General features: G+C 41.3%; 2 protein-coding genes across 7 annotated transcripts in view; both read right to left on the bottom strand.

Annotated features, from left to right (window-relative positions):
• Positions 1-5622, bottom strand: part of necab2 (N-terminal EF-hand calcium binding protein 2) — a 135399-nt gene extending 129777 nt beyond the window's left edge. For all 3 annotated transcript variants that reach the window (XM_044356666.1, XM_044356667.1, XM_044356668.1), the window contains exons 1-2: positions 5281-5622; positions 195-219 (exon numbers count right to left, since the gene is read on the bottom strand). In XM_044356666.1, the coding sequence (XP_044212601.1) occupies positions 195-219; positions 5281-5607 (352 nt within the window). In that variant the 5' untranslated portion in view covers positions 5608-5622. The remainder of the gene's footprint in view (positions 1-194; positions 220-5280) is intronic.
• Positions 5623-6620: 998 nt separating this feature from the next.
• hydin (HYDIN axonemal central pair apparatus protein) overlaps positions 6621-19268 on the bottom strand; it is a 73179-nt gene continuing 60531 nt past the window's right edge. For 3 of the 4 annotated variants that reach the window (XM_044356808.1, XM_044356814.1, XM_044356813.1), the window contains 24 exons: positions 19034-19176; positions 18626-18844; positions 18375-18535; positions 18033-18127; positions 17615-17843; positions 16519-16719; positions 16298-16424; positions 15964-16129; positions 15321-15468; positions 15017-15224; positions 14682-14903; positions 12970-13139; positions 12642-12840; positions 12335-12487; positions 12058-12228; positions 11637-11746; positions 11067-11289; positions 9807-10016; positions 9413-9576; positions 8982-9132; positions 8665-8895; positions 8343-8567; positions 7428-7709; positions 6621-7134 (listed from right to left, as the gene is read on the bottom strand). In XM_044356808.1, coding sequence (XP_044212743.1) covers positions 6931-7134; positions 7428-7709; positions 8343-8567; positions 8665-8895; positions 8982-9132; positions 9413-9576; positions 9807-10016; positions 11067-11289; positions 11637-11746; positions 12058-12228; positions 12335-12487; positions 12642-12840; positions 12970-13139; positions 14682-14903; positions 15017-15224; positions 15321-15468; positions 15964-16129; positions 16298-16424; positions 16519-16719; positions 17615-17843; positions 18033-18127; positions 18375-18535; positions 18626-18844; positions 19034-19176 — 4412 coding nt within the window. In that variant the 3' untranslated portion in view covers positions 6621-6930. The remainder of the gene's footprint in view (positions 7135-7427; positions 7710-8342; positions 8568-8664; positions 8896-8981; positions 9133-9412; positions 9577-9806; positions 10017-11066; positions 11290-11636; positions 11747-12057; positions 12229-12334; positions 12488-12641; positions 12841-12969; positions 13140-14681; positions 14904-15016; positions 15225-15320; positions 15469-15963; positions 16130-16297; positions 16425-16518; positions 16720-17614; positions 17844-18032; positions 18128-18374; positions 18536-18625; positions 18845-19033; positions 19177-19268) is intronic. The other variant, XM_044356809.1, reaches the window with a different exon arrangement.

The following is a 19268-nucleotide window of genomic DNA, read 5'->3' as shown; positions in this document are numbered from 1 at the left end:
AGTCATTTAATTCTCAGCTGACAAACTGAATACCATGTGTCATACAGTACATGTAAATACGCATATATAATTTCATGTTAAAATAGGTGTTTTCACACACACAAAAAACTATGTTAAGTAACATCTTTAGTGGTTTGCAGTTTTTCTCTCCAGGTCTGGTGAGATCAATGAAGATAATCAATAAATTCACTCACCATCTTTGTCAGCTCTTCTGAATATCTGTGAACAGAGAATGAGACAGTGTTGTTAGTATTAATGAAGGTATCTGCAGTGAGCTGCAGGATGTTTTAACAGGAAGATTTCACAGTTCATATGAAAGCCGGTGAAGGAGGGCAGATTCAACACTCCTCAATTCAAACCAGTGTTTGGGAAAGTTACTTTTTAGCAAGTAATTAGTAGTGGACACAATAATAAAATAAAACTTTAATACATTAAGTTGATTCCACTGTTTTCTGATACAATCTCAATTTGAATAGGTGGTGATGTCACTGTGTCTGTGCCTTGTGCTCACTTTTAACATTTTCCAATAAATATTGTATTGATATTACTTGGATGACTTGAACAGTCATTTAAATTCATGTGTAGGCACAACTGTGTATCATCTGCATAACAACACATCACATTTGCTTCCTATAGAAAGAAGTGGAAGCTCATACACTGATCAATACGGTAGGTGATATTTGCACATGAGACATTTTCTGATTGGGCCATGCAAGTTCATTTTGAGAGGTGTGATTGAAAGATTTTAAGTATTTTGAATGGTTTATTAAAAGTGAGTAGTCAACTGCATCAAAAGGTCCATACAAGCAACACTGAGATGTTGCTTACATCTGCTTGCACTAAAAGGTTGTCTGCCTCTCTCAGAAGTGCAGTTTCTGTGCTGTGAAGAGAGTCGATGTAGTTCATCTGTGTATATGTTGGCTGATAATGAAATTACAGTACAGAAATGCCAAAGATATGTACAGGAAGTTTGAGGTGGTTTATAAACAGTGACACCATTGCATAGTTTTCCCACCAGAGAATCTTGGAGAAGATTTTTTAAAAACCGAATGCAAGGAAACCTTATCAAAAATATTTGTAATGTGTTTATGTAAACTTGTTATATTGGCCCACATATTGTTAACAGATATAGGTGAAAAATATCTCAAATGTAATTTGTAATCAGATTAGAAACCCTGCAACAGTTTTCTGTTGGACAGGAATGGTAACTTGGATACTGGCCTGTAATTGTTTAAGACATCAGGGTAGAGGTTTGGTTTTTTAAAGGACCAGTGCAATTATGGCATGGTGAAAATGTAACATCATGTCAACGACAACCTAAAGTCACTTACCATCCATTGACATCCACCCTAATTTTTAAACATTTTCATTTGGTGTAAAAGTTATAAGCACTGTTTTTATGCTTGGCACAGTATGTCATTTCTGCATGAAACTTTTCTCATTCTCACATTTTTCTAGAAGTACAAACTGTCACTTTTCTCTCAGAAAAAGACAGAAAACTGAACCTTAGAGTAAGAGTTATGGGGGATTTTACCATAAGAAATAAAAAGCCACTTCAGATGTTTTGGCAGGACAATTACAACTCAACAGACTGAAGATGATGCTATGAGGTTTATAAATGGATATCCAGGGCTCAAGGGCAGGACATTTACATAGCCAAGTTTCAGCAGAAGTGACAGATGGTTCAACACACATAATGTGGTGTTTTTTAAGTAGAACCAATAGATTCTTTGCTGTAAAAACAGAACCCAGTGGGTGAATTATTAGAAATATAAATGTTCAGTGATCCATTCAATTTGTCAACTCTTGGTCTTAACCAGTGAGTCCACACAGAAACCCAATCAAACACACACACACGCTTAAAAACGTGTCTCCACTAGATAAGGGGCAGTGGTGTGTGATAAGACTTGTTAGGGAGCCACAGGACTGAAAAGTTAGAGTGACAGAAGATAAAATCTCATTATGTACACACACACACACACACACAAACTCGCGGATCTACAGCTGATTGATGTTTACCTGCTGTGTGTATGTATGCACCACATTCTGTGCATGTATGTACACACACACACACGCACACACACACAATTCTGGGAGCTAATTTATAGCTTCAGTGAAAGCGTTTCTCTCTATGGAATTGAAAGTGCCAGGTTTGGTACTTTCATCAGTGTTTCAGAGTGTTACATGCACTGTTCTTCCTGACAATGACTGTCAGAAAACAGCACAATGACAAGGTGGAAGACAGAGAGAAAGAAAAGGGTGAGAAGGATGTAACAGATGAAATGAACAGACAGGCTGACAGAAAGAAAGTGAGAGGGAGATGCATGAAGTTACACTGTGTGTGTATTGAGTCATTAATTTCATGTCTTAATCACATTAATCTTGAGCACCCAACATACAGCAAGCAGTGTACTTAGCCATATTTTGCTGATGACAATCACTTGGAAAATACCAGAGTACATATAGAAAGAGGATGAGTGTGTTTCTTTGGATGTTTTCCCTGCTGATAAAACCTGCCACCAGAGGACTGTTGTAGCTTTGTGAGGGACGAAACTGACAATTTTCATAGAAACCTTCTTGCCTACAGGGGATAAGTGGTAGATACTAAAAATATTTTGGGTATCACTTTAACTTTGGCAGGATATTAAAGTCTGAAGACTTGAGAACAGAACTTGAGCAGAGCTTACAACATTTCTCACCTAAAAATGCAACTGTCAGAAAAAAATGCCTCATGATTTTTCACTGACTTTTCTCATCAACTTTTAATTGTAACGTCACAAGAAAGAGGTATTTCACTGTTTAAACTTCCATTTTTTTCTGCTTGATGACTCTCATGTTTCATAAATCAAGGCAATGTAGATGGGCAACACTGACAATGATCATGACAAGTTGAAAATAATAAGGATGTAAAAAACTGAACTCAGAAACATATTATTTTGTCACGTATGTTTTTTTGTGCAACAAAACTACATCAACTCATCTAGAGATCCTTTATGGCTTGGCAAATTATAAATATGCATTCAAGGAAATGACTGCAGCCATCTGAGTGGGCCAAAGTGAAAATCATTAACTACTGAGATATGCAGCGTTTCAAACGACAAGCTGTTCTGCATTGTTCTGCTTTTCCGGCTTCATCCTGGGGCGCACTCAACTCCGCAGAAAACAGCCATCTCTGGAGCTGCTGGAGACAGACAAGCTTCAAGAGGAAGGGAAAGTGTTGCTGTGAGGAGGCGGTGTTTGTGTGTGTGTGTGTGTGTCAAGAGTTGTAACAGAAACGTAGAGTGAAAAGAAAACGAGAGATGGCAAAAGAAACTGACAGGATTCAACAAAATTGAAATTGAAGATGAGAGACAGAGAGACGGAAGGTTTCTTGTTTTGCACCCATCTCCTAACCTTATTAAGAATGGATGTTTCCTTGGCCTCGTGGAGGAGAAAAGAGAAGAGAGGAGAGGAGGAAGGCGAGAAAGATGTGGAGAAGGATGAAGAGAGGTGAAGACGAGAAGGCAGGGGGAGGACAAAGGATGAAAGGAGTTACAAGAGCAGAGGGAGAGGTGCAGCGTGGGTTATGATGAAGGAGAAAACAAGAACAGCAAAAGGATGAGAAACAAGCAAGCAGAGATGGTCTAATGAGAAGAATGCTGCCTGCAGGCGCGCACGCGCACACGCACACACACACACACACACACACACACACACACACACACACAGAGCAATCACTCAAATCCCTTTGGAATGAACTTCTTCGCCATGATAATAATGCTGGGGTCAATAATATTGGAAAATGGCAAGAACGATTAACATTTCAAAGTTCAAGCGTTCAGGAAAGTGGGGTGGAGAGAAAATACCACAATGAGTTCACCGCTTATGTCAGAAGATGGGGCTTATACTGTTTATCGACCAATCAGTGTGAGTATTGCAGCTAAATGTCGATGAGAGACGGAAAAAGCAGGAAACAATCCTGGAGAAAACATGAGAAACTTCAATATGAAATCAAAGTTAATGCAGTTAAGTCTTTCAATTAATACTTTCAAAAACAAATTTTAGTGTAAATTCAAATGAAGCCTCTGTGACTGGAAAGGTAAAAGTATGTTTAAAAAAAAAAGCAGTTTCTGATTATAGTCTTAACTATGCGAGATATGGTGTAATGAAAACAGAGCAGCTGTACTGCATCTGCGTGAGCGGAGAGACTCTTTTTCAAGGAGGGAGGCTCAGCAGCAAACTAGGCTATACACCCCCATCAACCCCCCTACACACACACACACACACACACACACACACACACACACACACACACACACACACACACACACACGCACATACACACACATACACACACACACGCAATTAGTTTACTAGGGTACCGGGATATATTGGCCCTCTGGTCTTGATCATAATTAGTTTTTCATGGACCCCTTCTCTATCAGTCTATTTGTGTCATGGTCCGGGTCTGCAGTATATGAACTACTTTTCTCTTTTGTTTTTTACCCCATTAAACCATTAAAGCGACATAAGCTTGTCTCCAGGGAAAAGATTTTAGTGGAGTGAACCCAGTAACCCGTAGTATTGACGAGCTGACCTAAATCGACAAGGCGCCGCGTAATTGCCATTTCCAATACAGGAAGGCTGCGTCTTTTTTTTTTTTTTTTTACAGGTTTGTCCGCTGGCCTCTGCATTAAATCATTTAATCGGTCGGGATAAGAGAGTTTCCCCTCTGACTGTGCCTTTATCACGGGGATCAATAAAAATATGCGAGTAAGACGTTTTCATAAACTAAGTGATCATATCGCCTTAAACATGCAAGTAGACTATTTACTGACTTACTGAGGCTGCTTTTCACTTTCTTTGGACTGACAGTAAAACCATCAGTAAAAGTAAAAATATACAGCACTGACCTGAATTTCTTAATAATATTGCATTGATACTGTATGTAAGTAAACTTATAAAGCCAAGCTTAAGGGGCAAGAAGCGAAAAAAAACGAACTGAATTTTTGGACGGGGCAACAAGGAGTAAGATGGACATCTAGAGACTGTCCAGTCACCAGGAGCTCACAGGTTTGGTCCCACGTGCCTTAACAAAGTGTCAGTTATTGAGGGAAAACTCCTGTCTGCTCTGTTAAGCTCGACCTACAAGCCTCATCAGTAAACTGTAAGATCGTCTCTGTGCGTAAGTGCGCACTGCACCGGTCCGTACGCACTGCTCGCTGGATGTCTTCATCCCGCGCACCCACCCACCCAACCTGTCAGGGTGGTGACCACTGCCCGGTGTATCTCTATACTCACATCCAGAATAACGGAGATGCCTCTCCGCGGCTCCGGGGCGAAGAACTGCTCTTGAGCCACGGCCACCTCCTCCTTGCTGGAGGCGTACTCCCGACTGGAGATGTTCTTGTTGTCGCTCATTTTGGTGACGATCCAGCGGACGAGCCCGTCGATTCCACCGGGCTGGGCGCCGCTGTTTCCGGACTGTGCTGCCGTCGCGGACTCGCTGTCCTGACCGGCTACGGGTTTCGGCTGCTCGCGGCTTTCTTGGGCTCGAAGTTTGGCTTGTTCTTTGTTAAGCAGTTTGTGGACTCCGTCCCTACAGTAGCGCGCTGCCTGCTCACACATCCTTTTGCTGCGGAGCGCTCATGCTGCGCTCTATGGGGGAGAGAGAGAAGCCCCCACCCCCCACCCCCACTCTTACATCACAGCCCCCACCCCAAAACACACCCACCCATCCTACATGCCCCCAAAATCATCTACAAACAAAAAAAAAAAAAAATCCTTATGGGCAGTGATATTTCTATTGTTGGGAGAGATATTAGTGACTTTCTTGCACTTGCTGGCATTTATAACTATCTCACATTGTTCATCACATTAGAATGACCTAATATTTCTATGAGGTTAGATGTATAGCCTAAACTTTAGGTGAATGTACTGTATATCTTTTTAAAATATGAAAATACAAGATTTTTCCTAATCTTAGGTCTTGTTGTGTCTCTAGCTGATGCAGAAGAGCAGCCAGGTCACTTCCATTTATGTTGTGATAAGACAATGTGAAATAAACTTGAAAGTAAGCATCGCTGCTCTGAGTTTGTCATCTGAGAGCAAATTGAAGGGTGTAGGACAGGATAGTACTACTTTGTCTCTCTCTCTCTCTTTTGACCAAAACCAATGCTATATTTCCTTTATTTAGATGGTCACAGCAGGAGGTGCTGGCCACTAGTCTTGCATGACTTGCTGTGTCCCTCTGGGAGGAGGAGTGTCAGGTGAGGATCAGTGGATTTTTTTTCTCCTGTAGTAAAGAGAGTGTTTCTTGAGCTGTCAGTCCAGCTCCTCATTATACGTTTGTGTGTGTGTGATGAAGATCTAACCTTTGGTAATGAGCGTCTCCCCCAGCTCTGCCCTTTCAGCTGAGCAGCTACTCTTGCCTGCAACGTGCTGCGTGTCTAACAGCACATAGGGTGGTTTTGGACAAATTAACTCCTAGTTGACACTTCAACACGCAGCTTATTAGTATGACCAAAGGGCAGGGAGTCAGGTAAATCATGTATCTTCTGTCATCACTGTACCACTAGAGGTAGGAGTCATGGTGAAATCACTTTGACATGATTGCCCCCATGTGGAAAAGAGTGTGCAATGACAGTCCTGGACAGGTTTTTTTTTTCTCTCCAGAATTTATTCAGTTAATTATTAAAATATTTAGGAACACATTGGTGAAAACAAATTATTTAAACCATATAAATATCCATAGGCAATTCCAGCTTGTATTTTTGGCATTAACATCGGAGCTCAGTTACCAGATAAAGGATTTTTCACATGCAACTGAAGCATCATAAAAAAAGAATAACAACAATGAAGGCTTGAGTCTAAATGGGTGCTTATGCTAATGCTGGCATCTGTATATTCTTTTGTGTGTTTCTGCATGCCCATGTGTACATATCTCTAAGATTATTCAGGGTAGTAACCCTTCAGGTAATAAACCCAAGAGCAGGGCTTTCTGTGGGCCTCTGAGCGCTGGCTGGAGACGGTCAGCTTGCCAAACCAGGGCCCTGGAAAGCCTCCAGGAGGGGCCTCAAAGGACACCAGGATGTTGAAGGTCTTTTTGGAGAGGATGCTGTCCACTCCTTTGACAGTGAAAGAAGGGTTGTCCACCTAGGAGCAGGGTAAACAAGGCTTAGGTTAGGACAATCACAGATCAAATATGAATGAACCAAACTTAATTTAACTACCACTCTCCAACTGTTCCAAGCTAAATTTAAAGCAGTAAGTCGTAGAAATGCTTTCCTTGGATTTTGAAATGTCTAATACATTTCGTCTCTGCATAGTTGTTGTACTGGAATTCTCTCTCATTCTCAGTTACCCTTATGTCCCTTCAAAATATTATATCTTTTGTTCCCCTCTTTGATCTAGTTATTTCCCTGGGCCTCAGGTCATTGACTCTTTACCTGAAAAGAGAAAGCGGTGGTCTGCAGGAATATGTTCTTGAAGGGGATAGTGACGTTGCGACCGGCCCTGATGCTGAACGGGCCCTGAGCTTTGGGAGGGAGGCAGATCCCTTGTAATGGAAAGATGTATTCACCACCAATGCCTGAGGAAAGGCTGAGCTGGCCTCTCACCTCCCCCAGCTGATGAGGCTCGAAACAAACCTCCACGCTGACCTGTGACCCCGCCTGGAAACCTGGTGAAGCACTAACACTCTTGTCCACTATGAAGTCCGGGCAATCGACCTGCAGGAAAGAGATAACACAAAGGGGAACAAGTGGCAGCAAATAAATCACTGTGATTACTTTTTGTATGAAAAAAGCAAGCATCAGCATAGGTGTGCACATTACCATGTTACAAGACTGAAGGATGAATAAAATAGAAGCACAGTCTTTTTTTTATTTTGACAAGTAACAAACAGTTAGAACTACATAAAAAATAGATAATTCAATTAATGTATTTTTTACCACTTTGTGATGAAGGTTGCAGTGCCCATGTAAATGTCTTGCAATGGAAAATGGATCATTGTAAAAACATAAATGCAAAGTGGATGCAAGTCTATTCAAGTAACATACAAAAACAAATTTCAAATAATCACTAAATAAATCCCTCAAATCCATTTTGATGTTGACAAAATAAATGATATGGCCTGATACAGTATGATACTGGTAGTATTGTATTGTTCCTATAATCTTTTGGACATTTTCCACTTTCTCAAATACCACACGGTGACCATATCCATCAGTGGGGGAAAAACAGAAGAAAAAGAAAGGAAAGAAAGGCAAGCGCTAACAGAACATACAGTATCACAAGAACACCATGGTTTTATGATACTTTAATTTCTAAGTCATGCCTGGACATGCCTGACATCTTCTTACCTTGCAAGAGTACTCGGTTTTGAAGCGGGAGTAGTTGGTGAACCTAACAGGAACGGCGTGGCTGCTGCCCAGAGAAGTGTTGAAGTGGATGGTTTTCTCCGGTGGCGGGGGCAGAGCTCTGAGAAGCAGATCGTAGTGGAAGTAGCCCAGTTCATTACTACACAGAGTCAGCCGGGCTGTAGACTCGCCTGTGCGAAGTGGTTGGTACTCGAAGCTCACAGCACCCTAAAGAGAGGACACACCCACATGGCGTGTCAATTAAAGTTTGTTTGAGGCCAGGTTTTTTTTATTCAGTGTGGGACAAGATGTACTTAGTATCCACCTTGGACTGTCCTGGCACAACGTGCTGAGGTGGGGCGCTGATGTCAGGGCATTTACACTCAGTGGTGAGGCAGGTTGCTATGGTCAGAGGGTTCTCCACATGCACAGTGGCTGAGGCCCTCTGGCGGACGGCAGTCACCAGCTCTATAGTGGACAGGGCTCTTGGAGATGTGGCCTTGAAGTTGATGAGGTAGAACAAGTACTCACCGGACACCTCATTATGAAATGTCACCTAAGGAAAAGGGTTGAAGGGTGATGTGAGGGAAAGGCTCAGAAATATATTCTGATCTGGGTACAAAAGTGTGTGTGTGATCAAACCTTGGTGCTGTAGTGCCCATCTCTGTATGTAAAAAAAGACAACTTGTAGTCTCTTTTGGCCAGAGCAGGGACATCAATGTAGTCTAGACCCTTGAGGGACACAGTAGCATCTGCCTTGTCAGGCTTCAGGATCTCTTTCATCACATGGAACCTGGGCACACCGAAACGCTCATGACTCATTTTAAAATACCGGTATATATATTTTTGAGGAGTACTAAGTGTATACGTGAAGTGCTGCAAAATGCAGTGTACTTCAAAAATACATGAATACAAGTTTATACTGGGAATAGCTGGTAGTGTATATGTCACAGAGAGAATTATATTAGGATTAGATTTATCAAATATGGTTTAAGATATTAGTGAGTTTAAGGTTAGGACGATGGAGAGTTTGAGTGTGCATTCATGGGTACAGTTGTGTGTCTGTGTGTTACCGCTGTTGTTTAGAGAGCCAGTTGTGCACAGGCAGCATCTCTGTGTGGTGAGTCTTGGCAGGCAGCTCGTGCACAATGGTGTCCTCTGCCTTGGGAGTCTCAGCAGTTCCCTGCAGGGAGTATAGCATGCCTGTCCCATCAGGGAAGGAGAAAAAGACTGATCCCTGAGGAAAGAAGGACAGACACAGCAAGTGAATGTCTGGGATTAAATTAACAGAATAAGAGAATCTCACATCTACTTTATCATTTTATCGTACAGTATTTCACAATTCATATGATTTCTTCCATGGCTTATTTGTCTTTGTTTTGTTCTCTGTAATCTTTTTTTAAATATCACATGTGCACTAAAGAGGCTACAATAACAGATTGCTTTTAAATGTTAGTGCTCCTCTACCAGGTGTTTTTTTCCATCAGTAGTCATGGTCAGTGGTCGGTAGGTGATCTGATATGTCTTGTTTTGGAGAGGTTCAAGGATCATGGAGGGCACAACTCTCCACTGCTCGCCCTCAACGACAGGTCGGATGCTGCACCGCTGGTTTGTGGGGTTGAAGACAGGCAGAGTCTGAGTGTGGGAGCCACGTACTGGGCAAACAAAACTCACCACCTGGAGATGGAAAGAAAACACAAGAGGGAAGAATTATGCAATAGGTATTATGGAGAGAGTCACATTATACTGTAAGAATGTAAGCACTGGGTAAAAAACCTAGGACATACTGATGTTCCAAGTTTACGTTTGCAATGTTATTCGCTAGATCTTGTAGTACTATGCCTTAGTAATAAACTTTTGTTTATTTTAGTTTATTACTTTTTAGTAATAAACTAAAATTGGAATTGGTCCCATCTCAGAGAAATCTCACCTTTAGCTACAGAAGAGTATCACAACTTTTTTAAAGCTTCCGTGGATAATCAGCTCATTTAAACTGACTTTTTTTCCTAATTTTCTCTAATGTTTAAATCTGTCAACATCCTCTGCTTGTTCCGGAGGAGCCACATCTATGTCTCGCATTATCTGACATGGGCCTTTAACCATCCCTACTGTACAGTGTGAGCCTACACTGGTGATAAGGCAGCTTTTTTTTTACTGCATGCCCATTGAAGAAGCCTGGAAGACAATCTCCAAAATATAAATTTGCAGTTTTCTACTATTAAAACCTTTTAGTTGCATTGCATTGTGAAATATGGTTGGTTAATGGAGACCGTTTGTGAGACAGCACACTTGTATGAGAAACCTTGTTATGAAAGCAATTGCTGCTAAGATACAGGCCATAACAATAATGTGATACTTTATTGATCCCCTAAATGGAAATTCTCAGTTCACTCCCCCTGACAGGAGATTATAGTTCAAGGCTGGATAAAGTGGAACATCCCTGATTCTGGTAGTGTCTATTTTCAGATTTATGTTAGTGGAGATAAGAAATTAAACCCAGATCTTTTGTTTGAAGAATAGGCTCTGCCATACCTGCCGTCTTTTCTTTTGTATCAATAATGATAATAATGCTATATTTCCTATGGAAATATGTAAGTCACCTTGTTTTGATTTCTAGCTGTAGTAAAATTTATTTCTGTAGTCAATTCAATGTGAAAAGTATGACCTACAGTCCTTAAAATCTAACACTGTGTATCTGTAACAAAAATGAAGGTGCATCAATCAAACCTCTTTGCTAGTGGAGGCTGTGATGCAGGAGCCTGTCACAGTAAGAGTAACGGGTGAGGAGGAGCTGTCGACACAGCAGGACAAGTTTTCATATCTCATGTCATTACTCAGTTCCACGGGGGCAAAAGTCACTTCAAAAGGAACCTCCATGCCTGGACAGATATAGCCTTTAGCTGGTGCGATGGACAACTCCGGAGGAAAATTCTCTGTTTTCCAGTGGAACCTGGTTGCAAGGTGGACAGATAAATAAAAAGCAAAGAACAGGTCATAAATCCAACCAAAAAGAGAGAATTCTGAACATAATATTACATATGACTGCAATAAAACTAGTGAATACTGCAAAGAAAACAGTTGTAAAAAAATAAATATTTTATCATAAAGCACAGTTAAAGAAAGCAATGCAATAAACAAATTATACTACTATCATGAGCCACAATATAAGATTGACTCAACACAGTCTGGTTTGATTAGTATGTGTGTGTGTGTGTGTGTGTGTGTGTGTGTGTGTGTGTGGAGATGCATGTGTATACAGATAACCAGAGAAATCTGCTGTATAATATCTAACCTTACCTGGCACCAATGTCTCCGGTGTTCATCATGACAATCCTCTTCCTGGCCTGGCAGCGCTGGACTACAGCTCCAAAGGCCAGGTGATCCTGATCCAGCTGAACCTCCACACCCTGTTAGTTAAAAGTGGAACTAGTGATTAACATGAATTTATATAGTAAACAGAACAAACCTTCAACTTGCTTGACCCTATAAAAAGTTATAGTACTGATCAACTGTGTATCATTCATTTCAAAGTATTCTGGACAAATAACGACATTTCTGGACATCTGTCACATTTGTATGCAAAGATGATGATTCTGAAAATAGTTACAAACAGCAGGTGCACTGGGTAAACTTACGTCAGAAAAGGATTTAGCGCTTATCAGAGCCAGAAAATACATGGATAATTTGCCTTGTAAAATGACTTCACTTCACAGCCCACCTGACAGCAGCCTTGGATGGTCAGCAGGGGGTGTAAAAGGCCTGCACACTCTGCCTGCAGCTCAGCCTTGAAGAGAGATATGTGCTGACGGGGTGAGAACTTGATGTCGACGTTACATGAACCGCCACCAGCTTTCAGGTTCAGCTCACCTGCTGGACTGAATGACAGGTCCTGGAGATGCAGCAGAGGAGAGGAGAGGAGAATATAAACATATTATATTTAACAGTATGTAACTGGTATGTGGAGCACTGTTTATCATTGTGTATGCATTCCCTACCCCAGGGTCCAGTGGTGTGTTTGTGTTGAGCTGCAGGGTGAACGAAAGGTCTAAAGGGCTGCGGTTGACCAGAACCACCTGTTTTTTCACTTTCTGACCCAACAACAGAGATCCCAGTTTAACCCTCCGCTGCCTGGGATCCTCTACTTCCAGCTAGGACAGAATGACACATATATAGATTTTAATAAGGTCATATAGGGAAAGAGATCAGGTCATCTACCTCAAGCAGGGTAGTGTCAGTATCAGTCTCAGATCCAAAAACTTGAATATTAATGTCAACTCCAGTACGCATGCTCGTCTCTCTCACCTTCATCTCAATGCCTTGCCCCAGTATGTCCACATGTTTTGTAACACAGCTGTTTAAGATGAAGGTCAGCTTTTCATGGTAACGGCATGGCTCACGGGGATAGAAGGTGACTGGTACCTCCATCGCAGCACCAGGGGACAAAATATCTGGTTGGAAGTCCATCTCCAGGTAAGAGCTGTTCCTGAACTGGCACTGGACACTGAGCAAGTGGAACACAGATGTTTTCATTTCAGGTCTGTGTTTTACTCTGTCATTCTGAATGGAATAAAAACATTTATCTCCCACTGACACAAGGAGAAAAACAGACAGATACTGTACACATGACTACCTGATGTCCCTTTGGCCTTTGTTGCTGATTACTAGAGTCTTGGAGGCTGGCACCATGCCAGGACAGTACAGGAAGCACTTGCCAAAGTTGTACTTGGTGAAGGAGAATTCAAGGCTGGGTGCCACAGACCTACCTTTAATAGCAAAGGTAAATGTTGGCCCATGCTTTACCTGATAAGAAGAAACAAGAATGAGGTAGACAAAAGAGAGAGAAAGTTTAAACACAGATGTAGCTCAGGATCTGTCTCAAAGCATTCGTTTAACACCACATTAAACAATTCAAAGAAAAGAAGATGAAAGAATATCTGAACTGTCAGGTGTTACACTTGATAATCTTTCCTTCCTTGCATGAATAGTCGTTAAGTTGTCTTTATTTCATGATTCAGTTGGTGTAACTGGTTTCCTCCTAACTCAATAATAAGACATTCTGTTTCCCTGGTTTTAGATCTGCTGACATTTTTTTTTCAGGGATTCCACAAGGATCAGTTCTTGGACCTTTGCTTTTTAATTTGTAAATGCTCCCATTAGCCAACATTATAAAGAAACAGCATAGTCTATCATTCATATGTGGATGACACGCTATCAATAATAGTAATTAAAGGATGACAAGAAATCTTTTACTCCTGAATAAAGATGAGATACTTGTAGTACAACAGCCTAGTACAAGCTTCTGAGGCACTATTTGTCAAACCTACTAGTAGTGGATCTTAACTAAGAAAATCAAAAAAATATATCAAAAGTTTGGGGAGTTATATCTCAAGCTGACTCTGAGAAGCTGGTTCAAGCATTCATTTCAACCAGAGTAGATAATGCTCTCTTTGCTGGATTACACAAATAGAGAAAAAAAATAGAGCACATCCAATAACTGCATCCTTCTCCTGTGGTATTGATGGCTTCTGGGGATTTTTGGGTTCCCCTTCGTATTTTATTTAATATATTCTCATGTCACTTTATGCTATGTGCATGTTAATGTAAAGCAAATGGCGTTTACCTGTAATGAAATAAATAAAGTGCCTTACCTTGGCTTGCCTTGCCTTTTAAGGTTTAAAAAAAATAGTAAAAGGCTAGTATGATAATAATGTTAAAATTTAAGTATTCGTGTCTAGGACCAATGTTCAGCAAATACTGTACAAGTAAATTTAATTTGCAGCTCTGTCAGACAAATGAGATGTTTTCGCTACACTTAACACAACATGGAAAGAACAGCATGAATTAAGGGAAAATCTTTATCAGTACTTATAAATTATTCATGGCTGTTTGAAAACTCAAGCACAACCTTATTTTACTTGTCAGTACATTTTGATAAGCTTTAATTCTGGACTAACCTAGCATGTAGATCTTCGAAAGCATGTGTTCTATTCCTGCTACTTCTGTAAAAACCTTCATAAAACATAATCAAGGTAAATGGACTGTACTTGTATAGCGCCTTTCTAGTCTTCAGACCACTCAAAGCGCTTTTTACACTACAAGCCACATTCACATTCATATGCTGAATGGGTCCAGGGGCTACCATGCAAGGTCCCATCAGAGGAAACTAACCATTCACACACTGATGGCACAGCCAGGAGCAATTTGGGGTTCAGTATCTTGCCCAAGGACACTTCGACATGCGGACTGGAGGAGCCAGTAATAGAAACTGCCAATCTTCCAATTGGTGGACCGCCCACTCTACCTTCTGAGCCACAGCCGCCCACAAGGTGGTCAGTATCTCACCTTGATACTCAGTTTGATGTCCTGGAGGTTGCAAATGTTCCGGGGACAAAAGAAGAGCGACGATTGCAGCTGTTTCCCAACCTCAATAGTAGCATTTTGTGGTTTTGCCTCTAAATGTTGCAGCAGCTCACTGGGACCTGCTAGGTCAAAGTTCACCTCCAGGTTGAATCTCGCCAGGCTGGATACCAGGATGTTAAAGGTGACTTGCTCTGAAATGCCCACCTACAAATAGTGTATACACAGACACACACATGAAGATGCCTTAAACCTCATTTCTTTAGTGATTTTCAGTGTTAAGACTTAACACTTAAAGAATCATGTGAGCCTGTGCCAACCTTTCCGAAATCCAAAGTATCCAGGAGGTCAGGGCTGATCTCTCTGAGGCCTCCATCTGGACTTTCAACTTGAACAGAAGTGCTCATGATGAAACATTCAGCCTTAACAGTGAGTGCCAGTGGCTCTGACTTCCTCTTTACCCTCAGAACCAATCTGAAGCTCACGTAGCCCTCCCAGCAAGGTGTGAAGGACACTGATAATGACAACCTGCACCAAAGAGTTCATTTTTAAACCTCAAAATTTATACATGGCGTTTCTTACTGAAAGTATTTAAATTTTAGTGGATGACATAGTTTCATTGACCTGTCTTTGGATGCCACTGTGCCAGTCATGGGCTGCAAAACAAGGCTGGACTGCTGGTCTTCACAGAGAAGAGATGACTGCAGAACAGAGAAGTGGAAGGGCTCCTCTTCTCCATTCACCAGATCCACTGTCTGCTCCACTTTACGACCTGTGCATACACACACACACACGCACATAAGGTTTGTACTGCACTCAGGAGAAGGACCTCCAATGGGGTTGAAAAGCCATTTGTTTCTCACTGGCATTAATGGCGTAATGCTGGTGGGATGTGTTTGGTAAGTTGTTTTTTTTTGGTGTGTGAGTGTCGACACTAAATGGTAGCTGAATGTAAAGTCAACCATGGATCAGTTCTTATACTGAAAATCAGTGTTAAGACTTTTATAAGTTAGCTCTGACCACAATCTTTCCCTAACCCTAATCAAGTGTTTTTAGTCGCTTAAACCATACTTTAGTCAAGCCAAAGCATATGTGGATACAGTTGAAAAAAAAAACACATAAAAATTAAATTTAAATTTTGATGAATGAAGTGAATGAGCTAAGTTTATTATAGTTTATTATAGTTTTAAGTATCTCTGTGTGTGTGTGTGTGTGTGTGTGTGTGTGTGTGTGTGTGTGTGTGTGTGTGTGTGTGTGTGTTATATACCAACAAGCAGTTCTCCCAAATCAAGGTGAGGTTTGTCAAGATAGACAAGTGGTTCTCTACCGGTGCCCACACACAGGAAGGGAACAGACAGTGACAGAGACTCAATCGTGAAGCTCCAGAATGACTCCACCACACCCAGCTGCTCAGCCACATATTCAAAATGCACCTGCACACAAACAAACAAACAGGCCAACCAGGGGGTTAAAAATGGTGCAGGTTAATGACTTTAAAACAAGAGGAAAAATGCAATATATGAGGATGCTGATGAAGAAATCACTTAAAGGAAAAAATGAAAGGAAGAAGGCTACTTCATTGTGTGTGTTTTCATCCTTACTTCCACCTTCTTCCCAGGCAGGATGGTGCCACATGGGATGAGGCAGTGGAATGGGCTGCCACCTGTGTCTTCACACTTCCACTTGAATGAGTAGGGTTTACTGGTTGGGTTCACCACACTAAAACATCTGTGAACAGAGAACACACACGTGTGCACATCCTGTTTTTAATCCAAGTGTTACACTAATGGAATTAAAAAGCTCCCATCTCTCTCTCTCTTACCTTTTTGTCGGCACAGAGAGGCCCAAAGCGTTGAACTCTATGACCCTGGTGTTAGGGTCCAAAGGATCCCTGAACTCAGGATTGCGGCGGTTCCCACTAATGTAGTCTGAGTCCTGGAGGTCAAAGTGGCAGTTGGGCAGCAGGCTGTGGCCACACAACGAGATACAGGGAGCCTGATCCCCATCCTGCAAGTTGGGGACACTGAAACAAACATATACACAGACAGACAGGAACAACAACTAAGTCTTCATATCATTTTACTTGTAAACACATCACTTCTTTACAGTCATCCTATCTTTTGTGACAGTTCCATCTTTAAGAGAGGGTGCATCAAAGAGTGAAATGTAACCACAAAAAGATGTCATTTACTATGATACTCTGGGCTTGTTTTTTATGACTCTGGAGGCAAGTGCCAAAGCCAGCGTAGCCTCAGGGCTCAAGGTGGGGTGCAGCATAGTACAATTTTACAATTTAGAAAAGCAGTCAGGCTAGGCTCTAGTCATGAGTAAATAAATCAGCGCCTCTCATCCCCTTTAAACACATCTTTTCAGTATAACTCTGTCACAGAATATTCACCTTTTCACTGATATTTTACTTGTTTTTTCATAAATTAAATAGCATGCACAAAGAATCAAGTGCACATTCACTACAGGAACCTACACAAATAGTTTACTAAACAAGACTAAGCATTACAGTCGAAAATGTGGGAAAACCATTCATTATTCAAGCATGGAAAATAAAATACACAAACAAAAATAACAAATCAGTTTTGCAGAATTGGGGAAGCATGTTAGTGTCTATCCCACTTTGATTTGACAGGGGATATATATCTTAATATGAATTAATTTACTTTTTATGTATAGTCTTTATTGTATTATGTCTGTGTATTTTGGGCTGTATTGTATTGTCATATTTTTTGCATCCCTAACCAAGTGAATTTACTTTATGGATTTAGTACCAGGAATAATGTTTACTTGGCCAATTGTTCAGCATAAGTCAGTTTAATCTTTTCACAATTGTGTAAGTTTTCTCTGACTAACAACACTGTTTCACTTGGCATGTTATTTATTAATTATCATCAGTACATTGCGCTTACTTGCAGAGCAGCCTGCCCTGGAACTGGGCCACCTCAAAAGGTGAAAAGCAAACACTGAAATTCTGTATGGCACCGGGCTCAACAGCCCCGATGCTGGGTTCCACACTGAAGGGTGGCAGCTCAGGGTTCCCCATCAGAAGAGACATCACGCTGGCCAGAGCACTGGCAGGACGGGCTCCAGTCAACGCTCCTGCTGACCTGCTGCCAGGCCGAGAGGTGAGGGTCCGATCTGTTATTGACAATACATGTCCACATTTACACACAGTTCAACCAGTTTCAAGCTACATTTTAAAAGCATTTAAATGTAAATAAGTATATTAAATTCACTTTTGGAACATAATTGTACAGCAAGAATGGTCAAATGCTATCCAATGCTGAAGAGTTAACCTAATAATAAACAGTAGTATTTCTGTAATACCTCCTTGGTTTTGGTTGAAACTGTTGCTGCTTGGATCCATGAGGACTTGCCAGGAGAATTCCAGTTTCACATTGCCCTTATTCACTATCTCCAGTCTGCGCACACAATAGATGAATGTACAGACATTTGTATTTATTATGCATTGTAATAATATGGTACTTTACATATACAACAGTGGTCAGAAAATGCGGGATGTGATGGTATGCAATTTGATGATTATTTTGATGGTTAATATTTTGTATAAATCTTGGCATCTGACTCATAACATAATCACTGGGTGGCTGTGTATTGTTAAATTTGCTTTAATGAAACAACATCTGCAACAACAAAGACCTGACTTACTGGTGGAGCCTGGTTTGGTAAAGCATGGTGTCTTTGAAGTGGATAGTGTCTGTGTTGCAGCTGAACTTGACGTAGTCACAAACTGCGTTAATGTGCAATTCCAGCTCCCACTGCGAGCCCTCAACCACAGAGCAGCATGGCTCAGGATCTGTCTTTATCACCTGCATGCAAACATATGGATGCATAATTGCGAATTAACTCTCTCTTCAAAACTCATCGTCAATATGTCCCTTAACATTCAACACATGTACCTTATTCTTCACAGGTTGTGCTCCTGAAGCCTGCTTTGAGGCACTCAGCCACTGTACTGTCCTCTGTCGGTCATCCCAGTCAGCCACCTGTTCCAGTGGCTGCTGGAACTCAATCTGACAAACCTTGCATCTCATTGGCTGGCTGGTCAGAGTCACTGGCTGACTGGAGCAGAAGGTGACAGTCACGTCCTTCGAACAGCCAGCGTGCAGGTGTCCTACCTGCAGGAATAGAATGAATTCTTTTCATCACATATGGCCGAGTATTACTCCAGGCCAACAGTAAAGCATGGGGTAGAACCATTGGAATGTGATTATATTGGACATTAACTAAGGCACTACAAAAATAAGTGCATGTCAAAACATTTCTCTTTTTGTTTATTTTGAGTATTCCTCTCTTTAGTGTTTTACCTGTGGTGAAAAGAAGACATGGGATCCAGCAGGTGGCCACTCAAACCTCACCACCTGGCTGCTGCTGTGGTTGATCATAGTGAAACTCTCTTGGTACGGGCAATCTACATGGCAGTCACCAAAATTCAGCACTTCATAATTGCCTGTGTGGGAGACAAAACCTGATTTAAATCAAGGATGAGAAACACGCTTCTAAGTTACTAAATCACTATGTTCACTATACTTAAAGGGAAAC

The sequence above is a fragment of the Thunnus albacares genome, chromosome 7 (genome assembly GCF_914725855.1).
Source record: "Thunnus albacares chromosome 7, fThuAlb1.1, whole genome shotgun sequence".
NCBI lineage: Eukaryota > Metazoa > Chordata > Actinopteri > Scombriformes > Scombridae > Thunnus > Thunnus albacares.
Note: the sequence above shows the minus strand (reverse complement) of the source record. Positions and strands in the feature narration are given on the sequence as shown.